The sequence below is a fragment of the Daphnia carinata genome, chromosome 1 (assembly GCF_022539665.2).
Source record: "Daphnia carinata strain CSIRO-1 chromosome 1, CSIRO_AGI_Dcar_HiC_V3, whole genome shotgun sequence".
Taxonomy (NCBI): domain Eukaryota; kingdom Metazoa; phylum Arthropoda; class Branchiopoda; order Diplostraca; family Daphniidae; genus Daphnia; species Daphnia carinata.
Genome location: NC_081331.1, coordinates 9149071 through 9175609, shown reverse-complemented (window position 1 = coordinate 9175609; position 26539 = coordinate 9149071). Strand labels below are relative to the sequence as shown.

Genomic DNA, 26539 nt, shown 5'->3' with positions numbered 1-26539 from the left:
CTGATTAAGGTGTATTGCATTTTCTTTATGTAATTCTTGCGTTTCTTCAGGGGTGTTCAAGTGTTTTGTGTTATTTTTTGCGGTGTTGTCTTATGTTTAATAAGCCTTGGTTTACGTAATTCTTTGCAGTGTTTTTCAGGTCGATAAGAAAGTGTTTAAGGTTTTGTTTTCCCGTGTTTTCAGTTCTGACGTGGTTTCTGTGTTAGAGTTTAAGTTAGTAAATTTTAAGCTGTTAGAGTTAAGTGCGTTTGGTTATACTTGCGTTTGAAAATGCCTCCAAAATGCCCTCCCCTCACTGAAGAACAAAAAGCAGCCAAGAATCTTAAAATGCGTGAAAAAAGGGCAGCTGAATCGCCTGAAGTCAGAGAGAAGAGATTGCTGGAAAATCGAGAACGGATTAAAGCAAAAAAACAAAGACTTGATCCTGTAGAACAGCAAACGGCTCTAGAAGCACATGCTGTACGTCAAAGAAAAGCCCGTGAAATCCAAACTCCAGAAAAGGCAAGTGTTTCGCGCATGAAAGATAGATTGCAACATCAGAATGTTCGCTGCAACCAAACAACAGATGAAGCAGATGAAAGACCAGAAGTTAACAGACAGCAAATTATTAGTTACGGAAGGGTTGAAAATGATGGAAAAATAGAACAACTTCAAGAAGAGACTAGAGCAATGATGGAGCAGATTTCCTTAGAAAGAGAGGAATATAACGAAGAAATTCTGGATCTACAACAAGCAAATGAGGCTGAACACCACGCAGAAATTGTTATTGTAGAAACAGAAGAGGAGCGACAACATCGATTGGAATATCTTGCGCAAAATCGTCGTAATAGAGTAACTAAAACACACCAAGCCGCTCAGAAACCATTACACAACGAAGAATTGGTTCCCTTTCATCACTGTGGGCAAATGGACGAGGTTTGTCATTACTGTGGCGCAAGACATTTCAAAGGGGAGAAAATGTCTGAACGAAAATTCCGCATTTGCTGTTCAAAAGGGAAGGTAATTCTTCCTCCACCTAGAGAATGTCCTGAATTGCTTTACCATCTCTTCACCAACAGCCATCCGAAATCTCCTCATTTCTTGAAAATGATAAGAAATTACAACAACGCTCTTGCCTTCGCATCCATGGGAGCACAAATCGACAGTCCACCAGGTCGCGGCCCTTATTGCTTTCGAATTCACGGACAAATATATCACGATACAACATCAGTTGAATACCAACACGAAGACAGTGCTCCAAAATACGCCCAACTGTATTTCATTGATTCTTCTCAAGCAAACGAATTTCGGGCCAGTAATCCTGCCAACGTTCGCTGTGACCGTTTTCTTATGGAACAGTTGGATTCTCTTCTTCGTCAATGTAATCCCTATGCTTCCATGTATAAGAATATGAGTCAAATGGCAGCCGAGGAGGATCTTCTTGCCGAAATAGAGGGTAGAAGATCCTTGGAAATTGGAATGATTATCCGCAATGATCGTAGGACACAGGATGAGAGGCATTACAACAGCCCCACCGGAGAAGAAATAGCAGTGGTTTTCAAAAGCATTGATGGGGCTCCACCCGAAAATAGGGATATACGCGGCCACCTCTTGATTCCACGAAGAGGAAATCGGTTCATTCGAATCGACACTCAAAAACCAATGTGCGATCCCATGACATATCCATTACTCTTTCCTAATGGAGACAATGGCTGAAACATGATTCACACCAATCCAGCTATTTCAGATAACTATCAAAATAATGAAGGCAATTGCTCACAAGAAGATGATATGATGGATTGTGAAGCTCAAGATCTATGCGATACTCCAGAAAATCCTGTACCAGACGCTGCAGAACCGGAACTGGAACCGGAAGATGCCCTTGATATAGACCCTGATGCACCTGTAGTGAGAAAAGTTAGTCATCGGTCAAGAATCACACAATGCGAATTCTATAGCAGCAGAATGTCCATTCGTGGATACTTCAACGCAGCCTTATACGGCGGTCCACTCACTCAGCAGTGGATAGTTGATTCGTACGTTAAAGTTGAAGCTAACCGAGTGAAGTATCTTCAGACACATCAGGCAGATCTACACGTCGCGCAGTACAATGGACTTATGGACTATTTGAATACTCGAGCGGAAAGAGAGAACATGACAGTCGGGACATCAGTCATCTTACCATCATCTTTCATTGGAAGTCCAAGGGCCATGAAATAGGGGTACCAAGACGCGATGGCTATTTGTGGAAAATTTGGAAAGCCCACCTTTTTCCTTACTTTTACCTGCAACCCGAAATGGCCAAAGGTCACAGAAAATATCCAAGCTTACCAAATTCCATCGAATAGTCCTGAAATTGTTTCAAGAGTTTATCATCTTAAACTGAAAGAATTAATAAAGGATATTCAAGAACATCAAATTGTGGGGATTATTGTTGCGAGGATTCATGTCATCGAATTCCAAAAGCGTGGTCTTCCACATGTCCATCTACTGATGTGGGTAGATGAGAATGACGTTCCAACAACTGAAGAAGATATAGACAAGACGATATGTGCTGAAATTCCTGATCCAGAAGCGAACCCGATACTTCACAAGATTGTAATGAGCAACATGATTCACGGCCTATGCGGAAAATATATTAATCGCAATTCTCCTTGCATGGATGGTGATATATGCACCAAATCGTTTCCAAAACCATTTGCGGAAGTAACGGTCATCAACGGAAATGGATATCCAACTTATCGAAGGAGAAATAACGGTCGTAGCTACTCGCTCAACAACAACAGCAGCCGTCACCGAGTGGATAACAGCTGGGTCGTACCTTACAACCCTTACCTTTCACTGAAATTCAACTCGCACATTAATTTGGAGTTTTGCGCTTCCATAACCAGCATAAAGTATATTTTCAAGTACATATACAAAGGACATGATTGCGCAAACATACAGATAAGCAGAGGAGAAAATCAATAAGGTCAATACCGTATTGTTTGGGATGAAATAACAACGTTCTTGGACACAAGATATGTCAGTGCCCCTGAAGCCACTTGGAGGATTTTTAAGTATCCGCTTTCCTACCGTTCACACGCTGTTATTCGCCTTGCTATTCACCTTCCTCAAGAACAATCGTTTTTTTTCATCCAGGAATGGAAGAGCAGGCTGTGATCAATTCTGCCTCACAATTAACTACATTGACGGCTTGGTTCAAATTAAATTCTGCTCATCCACCATCTAGATCTTACCTTTATCGCGAAATTCCTCATCATTTTTGGTTTGACAAGACCGCAAGGAAATGGAAACCGAGAAAAAAGAGGATCAACGTTATTGGACGTATTTATTCTGTTTCCGTCAAGCAAGTCGAAAGACACAGTCTTCGTTTGCTACTTATAAACGTTCCTGGTGCAACCAGCTTCGAATATTTGAGGACGGTCGACGGGATTCTTCATTCAACATTCAAAGAAGCTGCTATAGCAAGAAATCTAATGGCTGATGATAGCGTTTGGGAACGAGTAATGGCGGAAGCAGTTGAATTTGAAATGCCCATCCAATTAAGGCAATTGTTCGTAAACATTTGCGTTCATTGCTCTCCAACCAACGCTCAGTTACTTTTCAACAACAACCTGCAACATCTCACGGAAGACTTTACTAGACGAGGCCATGAAGATGAAATTGCAAAAAACCTAGCGCTCAAATGTATTCAAGATATGTTAAGGCAGAGTGGTCATAATCTTGAAGAATTCCAATTGCCTGTCCCTGATTTTCAAATGATTCAGCGGCTGATTGAAGATGAAGCAGATGAAGGTGCGGATGAAGTGCGTGCTCAGAAGAGGAGACTAGGAGAACTAATGGTTGCCCAGCTGAACATGGAACAGCAAGCGATCTTCGACCGTGTCATGGCGTCAGTGAATGATCACGGTCGTTCATCTGCAAACCATCAGTTCTTTTTGGATGGACCTGGTGGTACCGGGAAAACGTTTCTCTACAACGCTCTCATTAATGTGCTTGAAGGACAAAGAAAATCGGTGATTGCTGTCGCTTCTACCGGAATCGCTTCGATTTTACTGATTAATGGGAGTACTTACCATTCCCGCTTCAAAATCTATCCCCCAATTACGGAAACAACAACGTCGAAAATAGAAGAGCACCATGTTGAAGCAAACAACATCAGGAAAGCCAGTCTCATCATCATTGACGAGGTCACTATGATGACCGTACATGCGTTGGACGCCATTGATAAACTTTTCCGAAAGATCACGAAAAGTTCAGTCGCTTTTGGTGGTAAGGTGCTGTTGTTGGGAGGAGATTTTCGTCAGTGCCTTCCTGTCATTAAACACGGTAACAGGGTGAAAATTGTTGAATCGACCATTAAAAGCAGCAGGACTTGGAGTGACATTTTAAAGCTTCGTTTGAGTCGAAATATGAGAACCGCGGCCGACACCGTGTCCAGTTTGCCTCATCCATTTGGCTCATCCATCTTGGAAATTCAACTCATTCAAGAACGGCAAGTCTGGGACCGGATGCGATAGAGATACCACAGGACTTCCTTCTTGATGGCCATTCAGAAGAGTCACTGATTAATCATGTTTTTGGTGATCCCGAAAATCTATTGCTTCCGCAAGTAGAAGAGCAAATTACCACTCGCGCTATTTTATGCCCAAAAAATGATGACTGCTTGAAAATCAACAATTACATCATCAGACAGATGCCAGGCCAGCGACGGAGATATGCCAGCATGAACTCGATTGAATCGGAAGACCCAGAAGAAATTGCAAACTTCCCGACGGAGTTTCTTGACACCCTAAAGGTGTCAGGGATACCTCCTCACGTTTTGGAACTGAAAGTCGGTGCCATCATCATTCTTCTTAAGAACATCGACTCGCGTCAAGGGCTCTGCAATGGAACACGCTTGATCATCAAAAGTCTTAGGGACAACCTCATTCATGCAACAATAGCAGCTGGGAAAAATAAGGGCCACAATGTCTTCATCCCACGAATGAATATGTCACCGAGTGATTGTGATCTTCCCTTCAAGCTAATCAGGAACCAATTTCCTGTGCTTTTGGCTTTCGCAATTACCATCAACAAGTCACAAGGACAGACGTTCGATAAGGTTGGTATCCTTCTTCCTGAACCTGTCTTCAGCCATGGACAATTATATGTTGCATTTTCCCGCGCTACTTCTCGCCCAGGAGTAAAGGTCCTATGGACGGTAGGACCAAAGCAAGGGAAAATGCTGAAAGACGAAAGAGTTTTTACACAAAACATTGTGTTCAAAGAAGCTCTTTCGTAAAGTTATCATCAGATAATTTTATCTTCATGATTAAAACGAGGAACTAACTTCCGCCTCCGTCTACGGACTAAAAAGGAGCAACGGCCTGGCCTAGGGGGAAGTTCCCGACGGCGCTCAACCGTGAAAATGCTTTTTCTTATTGCATAAAGCGTTGAGAAATATAAAATAACCATTCATAGCATTAGCCCTCGAGCCTGATTATCCTATAAGACAAGGCTCTGAACCGAAATGTATTGGTGCGAAGCTGAATTTAAAAAAAAAACTTTTGACATATGTCGCGCCAGCACCTTCCGTCTTCTTAACAAGTAACAAAAAAAATGCGCTAGCGCCACCTATACCCCGGGGACGGGCCCAACGTTGATACTATATAAAAAAACAAGGAAAAGGACTGTGTCTGTCACATTGTGCTTTTGTTTTGATTGGCTGGCGCCAAATCAGCCTCTGCTACAGTGGATTGGTGGGATGGGGTTGTGGAAGACTAAACTGCGGGTGGAATTGCGGAATTACGCAATTTTCCAGTATACGGAGTTAGCTTAAACGGGTGGGCAACGGCACGTAAGCTGATAGGCAGGGCGTCTTATTATTATTATTCTAATTAAATTCTAATTTTTTTTTATTTAGTTTATTAGTTTTTTTATTATTTTTATTGGCCACTACGGCAGGCGTTTTGGCGGGCAGAGAGGAGGGTCGTTGGGCAACAACGGCGAGTTCTTGGCGAGCAAAGTGGGTTGACGGGCAGAGGCAAAAAGTGAGTGGACAGGCAACTAAACGGGCCTTTTGAGGGGCAGAGACTGTACAATAGGTCGGATAAATGTAATTTTTTAGTCTAGGGGCTTGGCTTAAAACGAGTGGGCGCTATAGTAGGTAAGTCGACGGGCAACTACAGCAGGTTTTTTTGGTGGGCAAAGGGGGTTGACGGGCAAAGACTATTCGAGAAAAGACGGGCAGAGGGAAAAAGTGGTTGGACGGCAACTACAGCGGGCGTTTTCTGGGCTGGGATTGCGAGGGAAAGACGGGCAAAAGCAAATGAAAAAGTCAATGGGCCACTATAGCAGTCGTTTTGGCGGGCAGCGAGTGGGGTGACGGGCAGAGAGGGGATCGACGGGCAGCAAGGGGGCTGAGGGGCAGCGGTGGTTCGATGGGCAGCGAGTGGGCCGACGGTAAGCGCGTGGGCCGACGGGCAGATGAGTGGGTCGACGGGCAGTGAAAGGGTCGACGGGCAAAGAGGGGGCCGAAGGGCAGCGAGTGGGTCGACGGGCAGCGAGTGGGTTGACCGGCAGCGAGTGGGTTGACCGGCAGCGAGTGGGTCGACCGGCAGCGAGTGGGTCGACGGGCAGTTAGGGAGCCTACGGGCAGTGAGATGGTCGACGGACAATAACAGCAGGCTTCTTAGCGGGCAGAGGCAAAAACGGTCGGACAACTATAGCAGGGGTTTTGACGGGCCGAGACTGTGAGGAAAAGGTGGGCAAATGCAAAAAAAAAAGGAAGATGTCCCCTAGCAGGCATTTTTGCGGGCACAATGTGAGTTGACGGGCAGTGTGTGGGTTGACGGGCCGAGAGGGGGCCAACGGGCAAAGAGAGGTTTGACGGGCAAAGAGTGGTTTAACGGGCAGAGAGGAGGTCGACGGGTAACTTCAGCTGGGTTTTTGGGCGGCAGAAAAGTCAGGTGATGGACGGGCAGAAACAGGGAGGGGGTGGGCGGGCAAGAAAGGGGAACTCCTCATTTGTAATAAGAATTAAAATTAGACAGGTGAAAAATAGGCGTGGTCGATTTTCCTAATAATAGCGTTAATTACGCTAGCGCCACCTATACCCCGGCCCTGGACGGGCCCAAAGTTACTAGTAGTATTCGTTAAACATCGAGTTTCGCGTTTTGATTAATTTTCATAACGAACCGTCAACTGGTGATGGTTCGTATGAAAATTAATAACCCAGTTGCGAAACTCGCTGTTTATTGTATTACTCGCTGGAAATTGTATATTTGTTACAAAAAATGTTAGCAAAATTTTTAGTCATTTTAGTGTAGTGCATCGAAAGGATAAATATTTTGCAAGTCATTGCCTACACAGTTCGAAATGTAATCTCAGTGAATGTTTTACTTCTTGCAACGATTAATTTATGCGGAATTCATCATATTTCTTCATATTTATGTATATGAATATTATTGTGAGTTAATAATTATGAGTGGCCGTTTTAACTCCGGGTAGAAAGTAGTTTGTATTAATTGTTGAACACACACAAAACAGGGAAGCGAAAACGGGGAACCTTTTCGTTTAGAAAAGTAGGTTTGCATAGAAGGAGAAATTGCATGATCATTTTAACAAATATATCCCCACGATACGTTCTGAACGCACTAGTTAAACGTGTGGATTGTCAAATAACAAACGAATACCTGGATTACGCCGGATGTTCTGCACAAAACAAACAACGTGATAGTTCGTCATTGCATCGCATGAATTGCTTTTCAAAGCATCCACGTACGCTTTGAATAATGTCCCATTTCCCTTGAATTAGCTCGAGAGTAGAAAACGATGAAGGACACAAAATACATAGGGCTCATATGCTATTTAGCCATAGATGACTGTATCTAGTCGTATCTAAAACATCCTAAATTATATGGGGAGAACAGCGGTTGGGGGTAACGGTCGCAATGGGGAAGTTACAGAGGGACATGGCATTACTGCTGTGGACTGAGGGTGAGGAAGGGGAAAGCGGGGAAGTGGCCATAGAATCGGGAGAGGAGAACGGCCGATGGAGCTACTGTGGCATACGTTCGCGTACGCTGTTTGTATCCATCTTTATTCTGAACATCTTAAACGGTGGGAGGGGGGGTTTGGGTGGTCGTTGATTTGTTGGGGGTGGGTTACACGAAGAATTGGTTATTTTAACTCAAGCGGGAGCGTTAAGAATGACATGGCGGTGTAGCGGTGTGTTTGCGTAAAGGTGGCTAGGGGAAAGTTCCGGGTATTATGGGTGTTGGGATCTTGTCCGTTTTTATCCGTAGCATCTTAAGGGGTAAAAGGGAGGGGAGTGGTCTGCGTGTTAATCGTGCCACGCAGTGTTATTACGGGAACGTGAGGGGGGTGGGTTTACAGTGGAATTTGGGATACAGACCGTGTGGTGATGTGTTTTTGGAATATAGGGAAGGTGAGGAAGTAATAGAGGAGGCACATATCGTTGTCGGCAGCGTAACCCTGGGACATCGACACACGAAAAAGAAAGAATTTTTGGAACAGCAGTTGGATAGAGGACCATTCTTTCGCACGCATGGTTTTGCTGATCTCAAAGTGACGGGCTTTAAAAGTCACGCGGCTTGAAACATTTAATAGCCAAATTCCCAACTCTTCGCAGTCACTAGCAATGACAGAGTCTTCGAAGACACTATTCGATAAGCGGCGACTTTCGCTTTGTTGATGGCTCCTTATCATAATTAATAATCCGTTGTGAATCTCGCTGTTTATGGATGCTGTGATCTTATCCATTTGTATCCAGTGCATCTTAAAGGGTGAAGGTAAGGAGAGCGGTCTGTGTGCTAATCGTGCCATGCAGTGTCATTATGGGAACATGAGAGGGGTTGGTTTACCGTGGAATTTGGGATACAGGCAGTGGTGATATGCTTATGGAATATAGGGAAGGTGAGGAAATCTTAGAGTGCGCACCATATCGTTGCCCGCGACGTAACCCTGGGACATCGACACAAGAAAAAGGAGGGATTTTTAGATAGGCAGTTGGATATTGGAACATTCTTTCGCCCGTAAGGTGTCGCTGATGACCAAATAAGGGACTTTAAAAGTTAAGTGACTTTCACAACATTTCGTAGGAAAATTCCCAGCTCTTCCCAGTCACTAGCAATTAATCTTTGAAGAAAGTACTCGTTAAACAGCGAGTTTCGCGTTTTTATTAATTTTCATAACGAACCGTCAGCTGTTGATGGTCCGTTATGAAAATTAATAACCAGTTGCGAAACTTGCTGTTTATTGTATTACTCGCTGGAAATTGTATTTTTATGGCAATTCGTTAACCCCTCCCCCCCCAAAAAAAAATTGCCCTTTTTCTTTCAGTTTTACTGCTATCGCCATCTACCGGTCAGATTCCTAGTTAATATAACAGCAATGAGGATGACTTAAACTCCAATAATGTGAATGATTGCATGCTGAAAGTCGTAAAACATCGCTTTTAACACTGGTATAAATTGCTAACCCTAGGTGACTATTTGTTAGTATTATAACCTAGCTTGCCGTTCCTTTTGTCTTCAACCTTGGTTTTGTATTACCTTTGGGAATATTGTTTAACGTAGTTTGTGTGTAGTTTAGCGTACTTTCTCCATGTAGTGTAGTACTTGCCTTAAGTGTAGTCGGTTGTGGACACTGTTTGGTGTGAGAGTGTAGCCTGGTTGATCACCAACAGTGGAGACTTTTGCTACAGCAGCGGTCCACAAAGTGGGACATGCTGTGCAAGGGTACACCCTTCCCACTTTGCGGGTTTGTCCCACTTTGCGGGTTCCCATATAAGTACATGGATGAGGTTAGGCAACCCGGCCAGGCTCAGCGAGGACTATCCAAATGTACGCATCTCCAAAGATGAGTTGCGGAACCAATTCAGTAGATTGTACATATTGGCTACAGCTTTTAATTTTTATTATTTATTTTTTACGTAAGCTTTAGTATAATTGAATGCGAAATACATTATGAATAGTAGCTATTTTAAACTTCTGTAGCAGATTTATAAAAGTTAAATTATTTTAAAAGAAAATATAAAGAATTCTTTTAAGTAAACAGTTTGTAGGATAGTCACGAATAGTGGAATCACAGTAAGTTGCTGTTCTCGAAAGAAGCAGACAAAACGCTGTTGTACCACTACTGCGACTAAAACAAACTGAATAAATTCGTAAAATAGGGATATTTTCTCCAAAATATTTCATGTATTTCTAGAAACATTTTTTAACCAGAAATTGTTATAGTTGTTAAGTTATCTAAACAAGCTCCGGCGGCATGAAACATCAGAATTGTTTCAAACATTGCGTAGTTTCAAACCTACCGCGCTTTTTTGGCGTTAGGCAGACCCTGAGGGTTCATTTCCGTGCAAGCACCGCCCCTTCCCACTTTGCAGGAATTCCCACTTTGCAGGCCTCCCACTTTGTGGACCGCTACTGTACTGACTAACTCGTGTGTCGTAGGAGTCAGCAGAGCAATCATCCTCACTTTTAGTGAACGTCCATCGACAAGTTAAAGGCTAGTGTGAAAAACTGAGCGTATCAATATAAACTTGTTACTTGTTGCGGGGTTTTCGTTTAGGATTTTTACTAAAGATTTGTACGTTCTTCTACACAGTCTTCTATATAGTGATATATCATTTCAGAATCTTCTCTTATTTGGAGACGGCAAATAACGCCGAAAAGAAATTTTAGTAGGATCCGCAGGGGAAGGGAGCGGACAGGAACGAAATCCATTAAAAATACAGGTGTGGGATTCTCTGATTCTTCTGGGACTAAGGAGATTTTCTGGTGCGAACATGTCTTGATAGAATTAACCGGAAATCGGCTTTCATCAAAGCTAGAAAAAAAATAAATTAGTATAATAAAAAATTATCAATACAAATTTAAATACCAGTTGTTGGCTTTATGCGAAAGTAGGTTTACTCTGGGAACATCCATTCCTCAGTCGGTACATTCTATCATGTCCCTACTTTATTTTTCGTTTACTCGTCCAATGATGTTTTGCTGCACGGACACTACATAAACCATTTTGGAAAATATACCCTAATAAGAAGCGAAATATTTTTATCATTTATATTTGGTATATTTAAGGTATTTTCAACTTACTAATTTCAATGACCGTAATAGATTTGCCATCTAACACGGTACTTTGCACGTGTTTCATCAATTTTCCACTCTTCGTACAGAAAGCAATTACCTCCACAAGAATCCCGCCCTTGAAAAACTAAAAAAAAAAGAAATTTAAATTATTGAATTCAATGCATGATTATGTTTCAAACATGGAAGACTTCCCAAGTTCAGATGACATTTCTTTACTGGTCTAGTCTCTGTAATAACTGATGCATTGTATTCTTAGTGACATTCTGAGTAACTCTTCCAAATCTTCTTCACTGGGGCAGGTATAATTACTGTTCCATTTCTCCATTATGCAACAGAACATTTGTTCGCATCGCTTACTTTGGGATTCTTTTTTACTTTTCTGTTTCAGGATTGCTGCACCATTTTTATCTGGAAAACAAATTATTTTCCAATCTCTAAGGAGCAATGGTGCATTATTATAACTTACCCTATTTGTATTTTTGAAATCCCAATGCCATCTCATCTTCGCGTTCTGTTAGAGATGAATTTGGTAAAACATGTTTCACTGTTTGGGAAGTGTCCCATTGTATAATAATGCATAATTCGATTTAGCAAAGCAAAAGTCTATCTCCTTAAAATTATCTACATGATACGTTGTGAGCGCACTCCTCAAACGTGTGAGTTGCCTTTAAATGCAGAACTATTTTCAAACAGCGAAAAAAATTTCGTCGGCAATTCTTTGGTTGAGATATAGGCGATAAAACATTTGGCAAGTTCATGTAATTCGTTAACTGGGGTAAGATGAAGATATAGATGTAGTTTTTACATTTGTAGTATTGTTTTCCAACAGGTCTGTTACCATTGAAATCTCCCTGGTCAAGTGGCAGTTAATTGTCTGTGGCTCAATCATAGTGTAAAGGAGGGCACGACGTTGTCATGTTGCCCCCAATACAATACAAGTGAAGCCAAGAGTCGGAAAGAACTTTCAGACAGACAAGACGAGTTTCCATCTTTGCCTCAATCGAAGAGAGTAGAAAATCCGAGAAGAAGCCGTAGCGTCGTGGAGTCGGATGATAAACATCTTCGCCCGACTTGAGCCACCACAAAAGCCTCGCGTAGGGTTGCGAATAATAATCGCGATACTTTTCATACCTGTGATATGTACTAGATAAAAGCAAAAATAAAAGGAAAATGAAAAAAGAACTGCTGAATAGCAAAAAGGAACCAAACCTGTAATAAAAATCTCCAAGCTTCCAAACTTGTCCAGCAGATGGCGTAAAGCCTAAACAGGCATCGGTTTCTTTAGCTTCGACAAGAAAGCTTTTGAAGAGCTCCTGATCCAACGGTTTAGACGACGGTACCGGTCAACGCGATTGCGAAAGAAATCTTAGCAAAACGCACGACGGCCACGTCAAAACGCGGGTGGTTCGGTGAAACACCTGAAAACGTGAACAACTTCGGAGAACGGTATCGCCCCAAGAATGAAAACGAACTGTGCAGGTCGAAGGTTTCAACCCGATTTTTATTTAGTTTTACCAGCCTTCACGGATCAAATGATTGTTTACCAGTTTTCATTTCTGTAGTTTTATAGATGTTAGTAGTTCACGGTAACATGGGTGACCTTCTTGCCGTTACCCAAGTTAAAATTAGTACAGTTGGGTACGCGGATGCGTCAGCCGGAAGGGGAGTATTTCACAGAAGGATATCAAATAGTTACAAACTCATCTTAGTTGAGTTCCATTGGTTTCCCTAGATGTCTTCATTGTGTTTCCCAAAGCTTGGGTAAATTCTTTCTGTTTTATCCTTTGTTGGTTCTAGTGCGAAGATCGTGTTAATGATTGTCACCACTTGTTGTATTAGTCTATTCGAGTTAATACACAAAGTGCTGTGACCATATATAGGGCTCATATTGTATTTAGCCATAGGTGGCTGTATGTAGTCGTATATAAAACATCCTAGCTTATATGTGGAGAACAGTAGTTGGGGGTAATGGTTGCAATGGGGAAGTTACAGAAGGAACATGGCAATGCTGCTGTGGAGTGAGGGTGCGGAACGGGAAAGCGGTGAAGTGACTGTAAAGACAGGAGAGGAGAACGGCCGATGGAGCTACTGTGGCGTACGTTCGCTTACGACTGTTTGTATCCATTTTTATTCTAAACATCCTAAACGGTGGGAGGGGGTTTGGGTGGTAACTGATTTGTTGGAGGGGGGAGGAGTTACACGAAGAATGGGTGATTTTAACTCAAGCGGAAGCGTTAAAAATGACATGGCGGTGTAGGGGTGTGTTCGCGTAAAGGTGGCTAGGGGAGTAGTTCTTTTGAGCATTATGGGTGTTGGGATCTTATCCGTTTTTACCCAGAGCATCTTAAGGGGTAAAGGGGAGGGGGGTGGTCTGCGTGTTAATCGTGTCACTCAGTGTCATTAGGGGAAAATGAGGGAGGTTGGTTTACAGTGGAATTTGGGATAGAGGCAGTGTGGTGATGTGTTTATGGAATATAGGTATGGTGAGGAAATCATAGAGGGCGACATTATCGTGGCCCACGGCGTAGCCCAGGGACATACAGCTAGCAGTATGGCGACCCATTCGTAGGAGTAACCGATTGTCCCGAGACGTTCTACACCTTTTCCTGCTTGCTCTTCTTCTTCTATGAAGCGTAAGTGTTGTGCCATCAGGGATATCCGTGCTTGCGTCATAGTGCGATGAGATAATAACGTGGCATTGTCCCAGGCCGTCATATAACGCGCTGGCATATTTGTGATATCAAGTGCCTTACCCTCTTGTAACACTTGTCGTGCTTCCTCTAATTCGGCAATAGAAGGGAGTGTTCTATTGTTTGACGAATGGCGGATATTTTCCTTGAGGTTGACTTGAAAATCCATAATTGAAAATGTCAAATGATTCCCGCTTGATTATCGTATTCGACGTTCGTCGATTACTTGGACAAGATATCGTAATTATGGTGCCCCTGACAGTAATTATGGCTGAGAATCCCCAGCGTCGATTCCCCAAATACGCCGTCTGCTGCCCATCCCACTTTGACAATTTGGTTGTACAATACTTATGTCGTCCAACCCGTTGGCAAAGTGTTTTAAACTTATTTTAACAATATCTCTACTTGCTTAGGTGGAAAAAGCGTAGCTGGGAGTCTTTCTGTCGCCATTGTCGCTAATCCAACGGCGAAATTTACCACTGACTCGTCTATCGAGGAGATGGACTTCAGAACGGGCCGAAAGATACTATCGATTTTCTCGGTGGCTAACGCTTGTCGTTCCATTTCTCGCTGGAAATTTCCAACTTGTTGGCTGACTTTCCAAGCTTCGGCTTAAACGTGGTTAAAAGCGACCCGCAACTCTCCGATGGCTTTGGTACATCCTGAGTTTCCCACACTGTTTCATTAATTAGCGATACGTGAACTTCTATAGCATGTACAATTGACTTGTTTTCTGTGGATAATTTGTTCACTCTCACATTCACATGTTCTAGGTCTTCTTGAGTGGCTACTCCAAACAACCAATTTAGGATTTTTTCTCCACCTTCAGCTATTGCTCTTTTTCTCCTAGGATCCTTTATTCCGACAGCTACATTCAACTCATTAAGTTGTCGATGGCTTTCACGCAAATTTCCATTTCTACCTGCGTGCGATTATTCACCTGCTGCCGAAAGTGTTCCTTAAATTTGTTTTCTATGGCGTCGTTCCGGTAAATTAATGTACCCATTCGCACTTCCAATATGAAGTACAGTTGTTTAATTACCTTTTCCAGAGTGTCGAAGGTGAAATCGGAGACTATTACTATCCATTTTGAGTCTGAGAAGGCTACTTCTTTTTCTGGTTTAAAGATTACCTCATGGTAGGCCACGATTTCTTTTGTTGATATCTTCACTGGCGCGTATAGCGTCAAAAACAGGAAGAAAAATGGTAGCGCTAGCATGAATTGCTTCTTCGGTATCCTTCCTCGACCTGATTGTCTTAACCCTGTTCCATCTGGAATTGCTGATGGCATTTCCGTTTCAGGGTACCGCCTCTCCAGCTGGCGGAGTCCCTACGCATACATTACTTTGTTGACTCTGTTGACAATCGTCTGTTTCCGGGGTCATGGACTCTTCCGGCTTAGGTGGCGAAGCATCACGTAAGTTAGATTGTGGTGGCTCCGAGGGTACATCCTCGCTGTCTGGCTTGGACGGTGGTGGATTCACAACGACATCCATGAATGATTTCTTACGCTCGATATGCACTATCTTCGTCTAGCGCGAGCGTCCTCAGCCTATTTCGTAGTTGCTTGGGGTGGTCTGGCGTACTACTTTGTATGTACCATGCCATCGATGCAAAAGTTTCTCAGATCTTCCGAACTATCGAATAGGTTTGTACACAAGAACTTCGTCTCCAGGCAGGTAGACTGGTGCTTCTCTTCTTTTCTTGTCGTATTGCGCCTTTTGGCCCTGTTGTATAAGGGCTGTACGCTCTTGCATTACCAATCGTACCTGTTGGAGTCGTTTAATTGCCCACTCGGATCCTTGTCCTTCGGCGCCATAGGGTTAGGATCCACGCCTAACATAGCGTCCATGGGGAGAACAGCTTCTCTCCCATACGCCAAGTAAAATGGTGTCTTTCGGGTGGTCTCTTAGCTGCTTATTGTATGCGAGTAGTGATTGTATTCGAACGATCACGTACGGTAGCGACTCATCCCAGTCCCGATGATCTGAGCTGACATACATCGAGAGCATGTCCGACAGCGTGTGATTAAGCCGTTCCGTTAGGCCGTTCGGTTGCGGACGATAGGCCGTGGTCATGCGATGGTTAGCCTCCATTGCCTTCAGCACATGTTGAGTGAGTTCTGCTGTAAAACAGCGACCTCTACCCGTGGTTAGCTGGCGCGGTGCGCCATGTCGGAACAGCACGCTTTTTTACTAAAAAATCGGCCACTTCATTAGCGTCACCGGTAGAAAGCGCTCTCGTCTCTGCCCATTTTGTCACATAATCCATTGCCACGACAACGTGCTTGTTCTCCGTTTTTGATAGTGGGAACTCTGCTCTTATTACTTAGATGTACCGGCTGGTCGCTGGTACGCTCGTTTAAGAGATTGACATTCTCGGCAACTGCGAACGAACTTACTGACATCTTCGTCCAATATCCACCAATAGTAACGAGCTGGAACTTTCACTGATGCGTCTCAATACTTGATGTCCCGCCGTGAGGTCATGATGACAAGAGCGCGTAACCGCTTCTTTGAACGATTGGTGTACACACAGTTTTAAAAGTCGTCCATCGTAAACGATCTTTAATTCGATACTGCTTCAGGAGTTTTCCGCTGTTGATTGCAACAAACACCTGATCCCATTCCTCTTGCTGGGCGCGATACAATTCTTCTTTGTTATCATGATCGATGCTTAAAGCGGCCAATATGCAGGTTGAGCATCATTTGTCTCTGTTACCATGTTGACTGGATAACGCGATAATGCGTCTGCATCTGTATGCAGTCTTCTGTTGCGCTGTACGATTCTTAGTAAAAATTCTTGTAATTGCAGACTCCAACGAGCCAAAGGCCCTGCCAGATCGTTTTTACTTAACAGCCAACAAAGCGCGTGATGTTTAGTCACAACCACGGTCTCCATTCCCCAAATGTAGCTTCTAAATTTCTTGATTGCCCAGGCCATCGAAAACCATTCTTTTTCGGTGCGGGATAATTGTTTTCACCTTTCGCCAGGAGACGACTTGTGTAGGCGAGGGGTCTTTCCACGTTGTCCATCCGTTGTAATAACACTGCTCCAAGACCGTAGTCACATGCGTCAGGATGGATCTCGAAAGGCTTTGAAAAACCAGGACACGCTAACGTAGCAGCCCTAATTAGCGCTTGTTTCAACAATTTGAAGCTCTCTTATTGAGATCTTTCACATACGAAGCATGCACCCTGTTCGAACATGTCCGTTGAAGGTTTAGCCACATGTGCGAATTGCGCAATAAACCGCCTGTAGTAGGAGCAAAGCCCTATAAAACTTCTAACACATTTCAGTTGTTCAGTGGGTTTATGCAATTAGCACGGTGACGGAAATTTTTCTATTGCCTTCAGTTTTTCTGGGTCAGGGCGTATGCCTTCTCCGCTAATGACTTCTTCTAAAGCTTTCACTTCTTTGGCTGCAAATTGACATTCATCTATTTGATTTTCATTGCCGCTTTGTGTAATGCACATAGCACTTGCCAGCGTCTTGCTAGGTGTTCACTCGCGTTTCACGCATAGATGATTATGTCGTTTAAGTAGATGAGGCATATGGTCTATAGAAGTCCAGCTAGTACAAGGTCCATCATTCACTGCCCCAGGAGCGGATGCTAAGCCAAACGCCATTACTAAAAATTGGTATAGCCTGTCCGGCGTGATGAAAGCTATCTTGACTTTATCAGTTTCGTCCATAGGCCTTGCCAGTATCCGCTTTCTAAATCCATTGTTGAGAAAATACAGGTGTTTCCCATCCTGGCTAGAGTTTCCTCAATTCGCAGTAGTAGGTAAATATCTTGCACGGAGACGAGATTTAGCTTCCCATAATCAACGCAGAACCTCCAATTTTCATCTTTCTTCTTCACTAAGACAACTAGATATGCCCAAGGGCTGGTGGAAGGCTCGATGACACCATTCTTCAGCATCTCGTCGACCTGCGCTGTACAATGGATCATTCTTTCCATGCGCTCTTGTGCGGAGGTTGGTGAACTGGTGGCGTGTCACCCGTGTCGATTCGATGCTTTGCCACACGACAAACTCTCAGCTAACTATCGGCCAACGCGAAACATGAGTGAAATTCTACCAACAGGTCAATCAATTTCTCTGTTTTTGGAGGTGATAAGTTTTTGGGAATCCTAGCCCTGAATGTCTCCCTAGGAATAGTGGTGACGCTGGATGGAGTAAACTTTCCTTGATTGAGTGCCAAAACAGCCAGATTTTCCACGTCCTCGTCCTTTATTCCCTTTCTCTCTTCTTCGTCTATTGTCACAATCGCTGGTTCTATTTCTTCCACTTGCCCCAAAACGGTTCCTTCTCGGAGATAGGCTCTGTGGTACGTTAAATTCGTGACGAACACTCGGCTCAGTGGGGAATCACTGGACACAAGTACCTTTCCCGTAGTAATGCCTTTGACTCGTGCTAAATTGTCCGAACATTCTACAATCCATATATTTTTTCTCTTGAGCGGTAGGCTTTACTTCCACTAGAACGAAGCTTCTCGGTGGAAGCATTCTTCCTATCTCTGCTACCAACTTCGGCGGGGTGATTGTCTGCTCGTTGATTGCATTCACTGGCAATTCGCCTAGGGATGCCACTGCCCTTGTCTTCACATATTGAACCACCGATCCTCAAACTGGCTTAGGAAATTGTTCCCAAACAGCAGTTATTCCCTTCATTTCTAAGAGAATGAATTTCCCACTGGCTTTATGACCCTGATGTTCAATTTCCTGATGAATGGCATCAAGAGGTGGTGTACCATGATGATTGCCGGTTCATCCCATTCCACCAAAGGTGCTTTTGGCTTATCTGGTAAGCTGGGCGAAGCAACTGAAATTACGGCTCCGTTATCAATAACTGCCTTGACAGTTATTCGCGGTTCATATTCTTCGAATATGAGCCGCGGAGAGTAGGTCAAATAGATCGGTGCATTTTCTCCTTCTCTATTTTTATTCTCCTCGAGCATGCGATTCTTTTCCCCTTTTCTCCGAGTGATTCCATCCCATAGCCGTTTCCTTCTTCTCCATTTTTAGCCTCCTCGTGCCCGCCATTCGTTTTCCCCTTTTCTTCGAGTGATATCAACGCCACCGCCATTTGATCCTCATCTCGGTTCATTGGAGGTCTAAATCCATTTCTCCAGCTACGATTTTCCCTGCTATCGTCCCTGTTATAACGCGAGCGTTCCTGACTAATATTTCTTCCACCATCTTGGTTTTCGTCTCGCCTCATGTTCTCACGTCCATTTGGTCTCCTTTCGTCGTGCCTTTCTTGTCGTCGAAGAGTTAGTAATCTTGGACTTGTATTACCCGAATTGGCCCCACAAAAACGGGCAAGATAACCGGACCGTTCACATCTGTGGCAGATTGGCCTTCCATCCCTGTACGAGAAGGCTTAGGTTTCCCCCTTCCTCCTCCCAGGCGCAGCTGTTTAGCGCCGTATGATCTAACATTTCGTAATCGTCGCTATTATGAAAGCTCTGTCTTACCAGGCCTCGCCTTTCCTCGGAGTCAGCATACGTGACTCGCCGGGCTGGAATAGGATCTTTCGCTTGCCCCATAAAATTAACTGCCCATTCTATTTCTCCGAATCCTCATATGCTCTAGTATAAACTTAGAGTGCTCCAAAAATTCGAATTAAGCCCACGCAACATCTATTTTCTTCGCTTCCGGCATCATATGGTTCAACCTACGGCACTGATTTGAGCACGTCGTAGAAATACCCAACGACTGCCTCCGTAGCCTTTTGCTTTCGGTGACGCAGCCAGCTTTTTGCCAGCGCTCAAAATCCCTCGATCGAAATGTTTCTAAAAATCTCGTTCACAGACCCCTTATCCCAGGTTCGACCTCCATCTCAGGCACGGCTTCGTCCGCAGCAACGCCGTCCCAGACTACCGGTCCTATTTGACAAGCTAGCCAATCCTTTGCTGTGTCTTCTAGCAATAATCCAAAGTATTCCGCTTTCTCTGCGGAACCCCATCCAGGCGGTAGCCTCGAAACCTTCCATCAATTCGGCGGCACCCTACTAACACACTTTGTCTTGGGGATATCATAGAGACGTCGGTATATCGATTTAGGTCCGTCGTCTTTCGACGCCATTGAGGCATCCTGAGGACGTAACTAATGGTACGTCGTTCGAACATCCTTAGCTGGACATCTCAGAGATATCCGACAAGGAGATGAAATTGTCTTTCGGGTAGTGGTCCCACAATGGGATATACAGCGGATGTCCAAACGGGGACGTACCGGAAAAATAAGAATGTCCACATCCAAAGGACGTCAAAAACCGGGCGTGTGTTTTCTTATATAGAGACTAATAATGGAAAGGGGCTTATAATGCATCATTAAGGCAGTTTATTATTCAGTCATAGCCGGCAATCACGATACAATTAAAAAACATTGTGATTCAAGAGGGGGCATACAAAGAAGAATCCGTTCTTAGAAATGTTAGTTGGTATAGAACGACTTTCCAAAAAACGTCAATCAAGCGGAATGCTTCGAAGACAGGCAACAACTGAGATGCCAAATGTTCGTGTATGGTCGATAACGGAAATGGGTATATGTAAATATCATTTAGCTCAAATACCTTTTCCCCAATACATAGACTTGCCCATGACATTTTACAAAATTTTCTATGACAAAAATTTGGTATTGCCCTTCTATCACGAAAAAGCAATTATCAGGAGTAGATGTCGTCAACAGCGAATTTTTGAAATTAATTTTTTATACTGTTCCACGGATGTAAATTGGTGATGAGGTAACAATGGACCTGAGACATACACCCCTATTAACTGGGATCCGTTACTAGGATGCAAACGATCTCTTTTCAAATTTGACCTGTTAATCTCATCTAAGCGTCGCACAATTTGTTGCAAAGGTCTTCCACTTTTCCTCGATAAATTTTTTATTTTCTGAAGCTTGTTCTCAAAGGGGAAAGCGCTAGTCTTCAAGACAGCCGTGTTTTAGTGCATCGTTTGCGATATGAATGAGGCTGTGCACGTTGAAGGTTACAAACTTGGCACCATAAAGCTTGGCACTTGCGATCACGTATTGTTTTAACATTTTCTCTGCGTATGGTGCATTAATTTTACACGTATTACTATTTACTAATAGTTTTACGCCAACGTGCAGTAACATTAAGTGTTTGTACCATCTATGGGACAAAGAAAGTTTATAGGATTGATGGATTTGTGGCAACGGGAAGTGGCTCAACAGCACTGCAACTAGAGATACATTAATGGGAATTCAACAGACACATCCTATAATATACTAACCTGTTCAGTTCTACGTCTTCATTAATGACATCATTTTTCATCTCGTTTCTTCTATTGAACTTTGCAATGGAGATGTTGATTCTCCTTCGACTTTGTCGTTTTCTTAGAAACAGTTTTTTACGAACCCAAGGTAAAGATTGAGCACGCGGTTTTTCTACACGGAATGTTACAGGACAATCAGTCATGATAGAATTCTAATAAGCTTATATAGGACTTGCAATGCTACTGATCTGTCATAAAATTGTCTGTCAAATGACGTGATTAGCCTTGCGTTGCCATCACTACGTAAAATCAACAGATAAATACTTCTTCAATTATACATAGAAACTTCATATTAAAGTTATATTATTTAGCTGAAAATATTTTCTGATTCATCAAGGCAATGTCGTAAGATATTCTGTTTTCATCGGGTAGGCTACAATGAAAACAGTCATTGGGGACATTGCTATCGAGGCACCGCAATACACCGTGTCCACTGTTTTCTGCTCTCGTTTTCGTTAAGTGCTTAGTTTTAGTTCGCTGCTACGTACATAGTATTACCTTGTTATTGTTAAATATTTGAAGTCATTCTTTAATGTCTGAGAAGTAAATGCCAAATGTAAATTAAAAATTTCAAGTGCAATTATTTGTTGATAATGTCTGGTAATGGACATTCATTTTTCATTTTTTATAGTTTTGTGGATTCACTGCTTGTTAGTCAGCAAGTTCAGTTCTGTGCACAGCATTCTTGGGTAAAATTACTCGGTCTCTGTCTTGACAACTTTGCTTCTGCATCTCCTGGTTTGGAGAAATATGTTCATTCATTGAAAGGTAAACAAGTTAGTAATCCTTTCCTTCTTTATAGGTATTCTAGTACGCTGAGACCACTCTTCTTTTAAGGCATTGGAACACTGCAGAATTTATACAGTGCTTGCATGCTATATGCTTTTTAAATTTTAAATTAAATCATGAAACTAAGAAGACGGATGACACCGTGATTTAGTGTTCACAGGTAGTTGTTTGTACTTTGCTTTCAGTTACCATCAAACTGGAGTAACATTGATTGTATGTCTTCAATGCGGCGAAAAAATAACTGAATAAACAATTTTTTCATTACATTTATTAATTATTCATTTAATTAATAATATTTGAAGGTCCTTGCTAAGTCCGATTAATGTCCATAAAAGTACGCGCGATATCCTTATTTTGCTTCGTAAAGACGTTACAGGGATGTCTGTACATGGACATTTCGAGGACATCCATATGTGAACCGACAAGGGACGTCAGAAGATTGATATCCATTGGACATCCTTGTTGCGATGTCCCTAAGAGGGGACATTAGGAAATCCCTGTGATATCCGTCGGACGTCTAAAAGGATATCCAGCTCGGATGCGAAGGATATCATAAGGATGTCCCTGTGACGGCAGAGCGCTAGTAGGGCCATCGTCGTCTGGTCTTCCGCGGAAGACTGAGGCTGCACGATAGTGCAATGGATGGGCCTGTGCACGTTGAGCGGCTCATCATCCTGACTGTGCAGGTGCGCGAGCGTGAGGCCTACCGTTTTCTTTAATTTCAGCACGCTGGGCCATCACAAGAGTCGGTGCTGTAGCGAGAGGTAAAACTCTGGAGAAGTCGTCTACTTACTTATCACTTCCTTCACTTAAGGATTTAAAACAATTTAAGGCACTTTCTAGCCGGCCAGTCACCACCAACCTCCTGGGCACCACCCAGCCGCCTCCAAGTCCCTTATTCAAAAAGTCACAAAGACCCATACGAAAAGAACCTAACAAATGTTACCCTGCATCTCCATCATGTCATGGGTGCGGATCTTGTTCCAGAGATAGAGAAGTCGTGCTTCAGATTAAAATAATGTGTATTTCACGAAGAGGTATAATAACACAACTGCCACTAACTGCTAACTAACTGCAAAAACTAATTAATTCACACAGAAGTGCAAGATCGCTCCGTTTATTTCCCACGACGAGGGTGGTGCTCCGAAGGACGGCCATAATTGGGGTGGGATCTCCATCTTGGCGCTGTTGGCGCCAACGCGACAATATACAGTACCTACCAAACGATTAGGTACACCACGGTATTTTCAATGCATTCTAATGGCGCTACGTGTCTTGGGAAAACTTAAATATCTTTTTAATTGATAGAGCTAACTTTTTGTTTCTTTTTTCCTCTATCAGGAGAAATGACCCTCTACAAGTTTTGCAAACACGAAAACATTGTAGAGTTACATTTACGGCGATAAAGTATCGTTTACTTGATTAGTCCATCCCGTTTCCCCCCATAAGCGCCATGTAAGAATCGATGTTTTTAAAAATCAGATTAAAATACTTCAAACCATGCTAGTATTTATTTTTTTTTGCCAAATGACTTGCCATTCTTTATTCTATTGAAATCTATAGTATTTTTAATAATCTGACTAAGTAAAAAAATACTTCCTATCCCCAAGAAGTTAAAACTAAAATTTTTTGTGGAAAAATCATAACTTGTTTTTGTGCCATCAGAGTCACTGGGTATGAAAACTCAAGTACTTTCGAATTTACTTGAATTGCGGAATGCGGGTGATAACTAATAAGTTTTCGTTGGGAGAAAAACAATGTTAAAACAATTGGAACAATTGTTTTAATATTTGTTCAATATTTTACCCAGAAGACGATTGATTAAACTGTAAATTTTGCAAGATGCCTACCCAGTTTTTTCTTACAAAGTAATTTTTTTTTAAAAAGCCGATTAATATTTTGTTCTAGATTTCTGCATCAAATATAGTTCAAGTCCATTTTTCTAATGCGGAATATGAATGATGTTTTTATATTTTCAATAAAAATACGAGAGTGCGTCAGTACTGATACCCAGCTCCCCTGGTGACACAAGCACAAAACATAATTTTTTCGTCAAAAAATTTTAGTGTGCATACTTTGAGGTATAGGGAAGGGTATTTTTACTTTGACAAATTACAAAACATACATTATTTTTCAATACAATATTGAATGGCGCATCTCTTGGCACAAAATTTAAATTTTACCTATTTTTGAAATTCTTTATTTAGATTTTAGAAAACGCCGGTTTTAACATGGCGTTTATGGGGGAAAAGGGGATGTATCTAATCAAGTGGACGATACGTTATCACCATTAGTGTAACTCCTACAATTTTTTCGTGTGTGTGAAACCTGTAAAGCGTCATTTTTCCTGATAGAGAAAAAAAGAAAAAAAATCTAGCTCTAACCGTAAAAAAGATTTAAGTTTTCCCGAGACACTTAGCGCCATAAGAATGCATTGAAAAAAGAGAGGTGTACCTAATCGTTTGGTGGGGCATGTACTCTTTTGGGTGAGTTACAAAAAGGACTCCAGGGTTTCCGACTTTTGATTGCAGGTTTCCGACACTCGGACATCTGGAACCCGACGTTTGAACTACTGGTCCCCGACGTTTGGGCGCAACAATAAATTGTTGCTGAATCCAACGAGCGCTACACTTTCCAACAAGAGGACTCCCGTGCCATCGACATTAGGACTTGAGACCTTTTTTTTTACTTGATGGTTGGGACTGTAAACGTCAACGGACTCCCGATCTACCGACAAACGGACTCTCGGTACAGGTAAACATTAATTTCTTTTATTTCTTTCACCTATAGTATTGCCAAGTAGGTAGGTATTTATTAATGTAATTACTAGTGATGTGTTTTTATGATGTATCGTTTTATGAATTGTAATGCTTGTATTATAGAAAAAAAGAGTATTAATAAAACTATATTACTTTAGCGCCACTTGCAATTGTGTATTTACTTTTTGGCCATGGCGTTTGACCAAGGTGTTATTTACAAATAAATACAAAATTACGTGAAATCGGAAGAATGTCTCGAGCACTTGAAATCCTATGTAGAACAAGATAGTGTTGTAATGAAAGCTGCAACTGGGCACGAGTGGGGTAAGTTAAAAGTTAATGCCACATATGGCGTAGACAGAGAGGTTCAGACGAAAAGGTACTTGATTTGCCGTATCATCTCCCATTGCAACAGAAAAGAAACTACAAACACTTAGACCAGTGATACCACCATACGGTTTTAAAGAATGTATTGTATGCTTTTAATAGAAATATTATGTATTCATCAATTTTGTAAAATTATTTGAAGGATTGCTGTTAGCATTACCTTTCCCTGGATATGAACATTGGGACCTCGAGACAAGTGTGGCTGTTGACTTTGAGTCAATAATGGAATTATGAGTTCGTGCTGCAAATGAAAAAAGGATATGTTCATAATTACTTAATATAATTCACAGAATTCTTCCTTGGTCTTACTTTTTCCTCTATTTCCATGTTTCTTAATAACCGACACTATATCATACAATACATATCATACTATATATCATACTCTCTATATATCATACATATACTATATCATACTCCCATATCATACAATGTCTTGGATGACGATTCAATAACATAATATATGGTTTCTATTACTACACCAATAGAAACCTTAGTGCCTTGAATAATAGAAAGGATTAGTAAATTTAAATAATAAAAACTTGATTGGTTTACTCGGGCATGAGCACATAAACTCTTATAGTTTTATTAATACTTTTTTTCTATAATACAGATATTACAATTCACAAAACGTTACATCATACAAAAACATCACTATAGTAATTACATTAATAAATACCTACCTACTTGGCAATACTATAGGTGAACGAAATAAAAGAAATTAATGTTTACCTGTATCGAGAGTCCATTTGTCGGTAGATCGGGAGTCCATTTGACGTTTACGTGCGAGTCCGTTTGACGTTTACAGTCCCAACCATCAAGTAAAAAAAAGGTCTTAAGTCCTAATGTCGATGGCACGGGAGTCCTCTTGTCGGAAAGTGTAGCGCTCGTTGGGCTCAGCAACAATTTATTGTTGCGCCCAAACGTCGGGTACCAGTAGTCCGAACGTCGATTGGCAGATGTCCTTTCGTCGTGTACCAGTTGTCCAAGTGTCGTAAACCCTAGAGTCCTTTTGCCAACTAGCCCAAAAGACTCTATCCCGTTTGGTGGGTAATGTATATATAGATTTTTTTGTTGATTTGGCGCTAGGGGGCTTACGATGAGGTTTACTTTGACAGCTATGCTTTCTGCAAACCACATATCCGGGTATTCCTACACGGCATAGCAGACGGTTTTATCCGTATATCAAAACATCAAACGTCAAAATTAAATTTTATGTCAAGTGTATTTGTGAAAAGATAATATTGGATAAGTAGGATAACAATACATTGTAGGGGAGACTGGGGTGAGCCGGGACAGTGGGTGAAGTGGGACAGCTAGAGGAAAAATAGAAGTAATTGATTTAAAATTTAAAAAAAAATATATGTTATTAGTATTTGTGTTTCCTATTTAGGGTAAAAGTTTTAAACGAATATGTGAAAAAATACAAAAGTTATGTAGAAAATTAAAAAAACGGTATTTTTTTCCTTAAATTTTTCGCCGCGATTTAGTGTTTTTCTTCACAATACTACAAGTAGTTAATATTTTA

General features: G+C 42.0%; 4 protein-coding genes across 4 annotated transcripts; all 4 read left to right on the top strand.

Moving 5' to 3' along the window:
* Positions 1-270: 270 nt before the first annotated feature.
* On the top strand, positions 271-1695 carry LOC130696096 (uncharacterized). The gene has a single exon (XM_057519177.1). It carries the CDS (start codon positions 271-273, stop codon positions 1693-1695), a length of 1425 nt encoding a protein of 474 aa, XP_057375160.1.
* A 519-nt stretch (positions 1696-2214) lies between these two features.
* LOC132088565 (uncharacterized) lies at positions 2215-2949 on the top strand. The gene has a single exon (XM_059497510.1). The coding sequence runs from the start codon at positions 2215-2217 to the stop codon at positions 2947-2949; it is 735 nt and encodes a 244-aa protein (XP_059353493.1).
* A 173-nt stretch (positions 2950-3122) lies between these two features.
* Positions 3123-4502, top strand: LOC130696087 (uncharacterized). The gene has a single exon (XM_057519164.1). The coding sequence runs from the start codon at positions 3123-3125 to the stop codon at positions 4500-4502; it is 1380 nt and encodes a 459-aa protein (XP_057375147.1).
* A 206-nt stretch (positions 4503-4708) lies between these two features.
* LOC130696078 (ATP-dependent DNA helicase PIF1-like) lies at positions 4709-5266 on the top strand. Its single transcript, XM_057519158.1, has one exon. It carries the CDS (start codon positions 4709-4711, stop codon positions 5264-5266), a length of 558 nt encoding a protein of 185 aa, XP_057375141.1.
* The last annotated feature ends 21273 nt before the right edge of the window (positions 5267-26539 follow it).

Bases quoted from the DNA above. Each gene is read 5' to 3' on its own strand.
- LOC130696096 (XM_057519177.1), top strand. From the start codon at position 271: ATGCCTCCAAAATGCCCTCCCCTCACTGAAGAACAAAAAGCAGCCAAG.
- LOC132088565 (XM_059497510.1), top strand. From the start codon at position 2,215: ATGGCTATTTGTGGAAAATTTGGAAAGCCCACCTTTTTCCTTACTTTT.
- LOC130696087 (XM_057519164.1), top strand. From the start codon at position 3,123: ATGGAAGAGCAGGCTGTGATCAATTCTGCCTCACAATTAACTACATTG.
- LOC130696078 (XM_057519158.1), top strand. From the start codon at position 4,709: ATGAACTCGATTGAATCGGAAGACCCAGAAGAAATTGCAAACTTCCCG.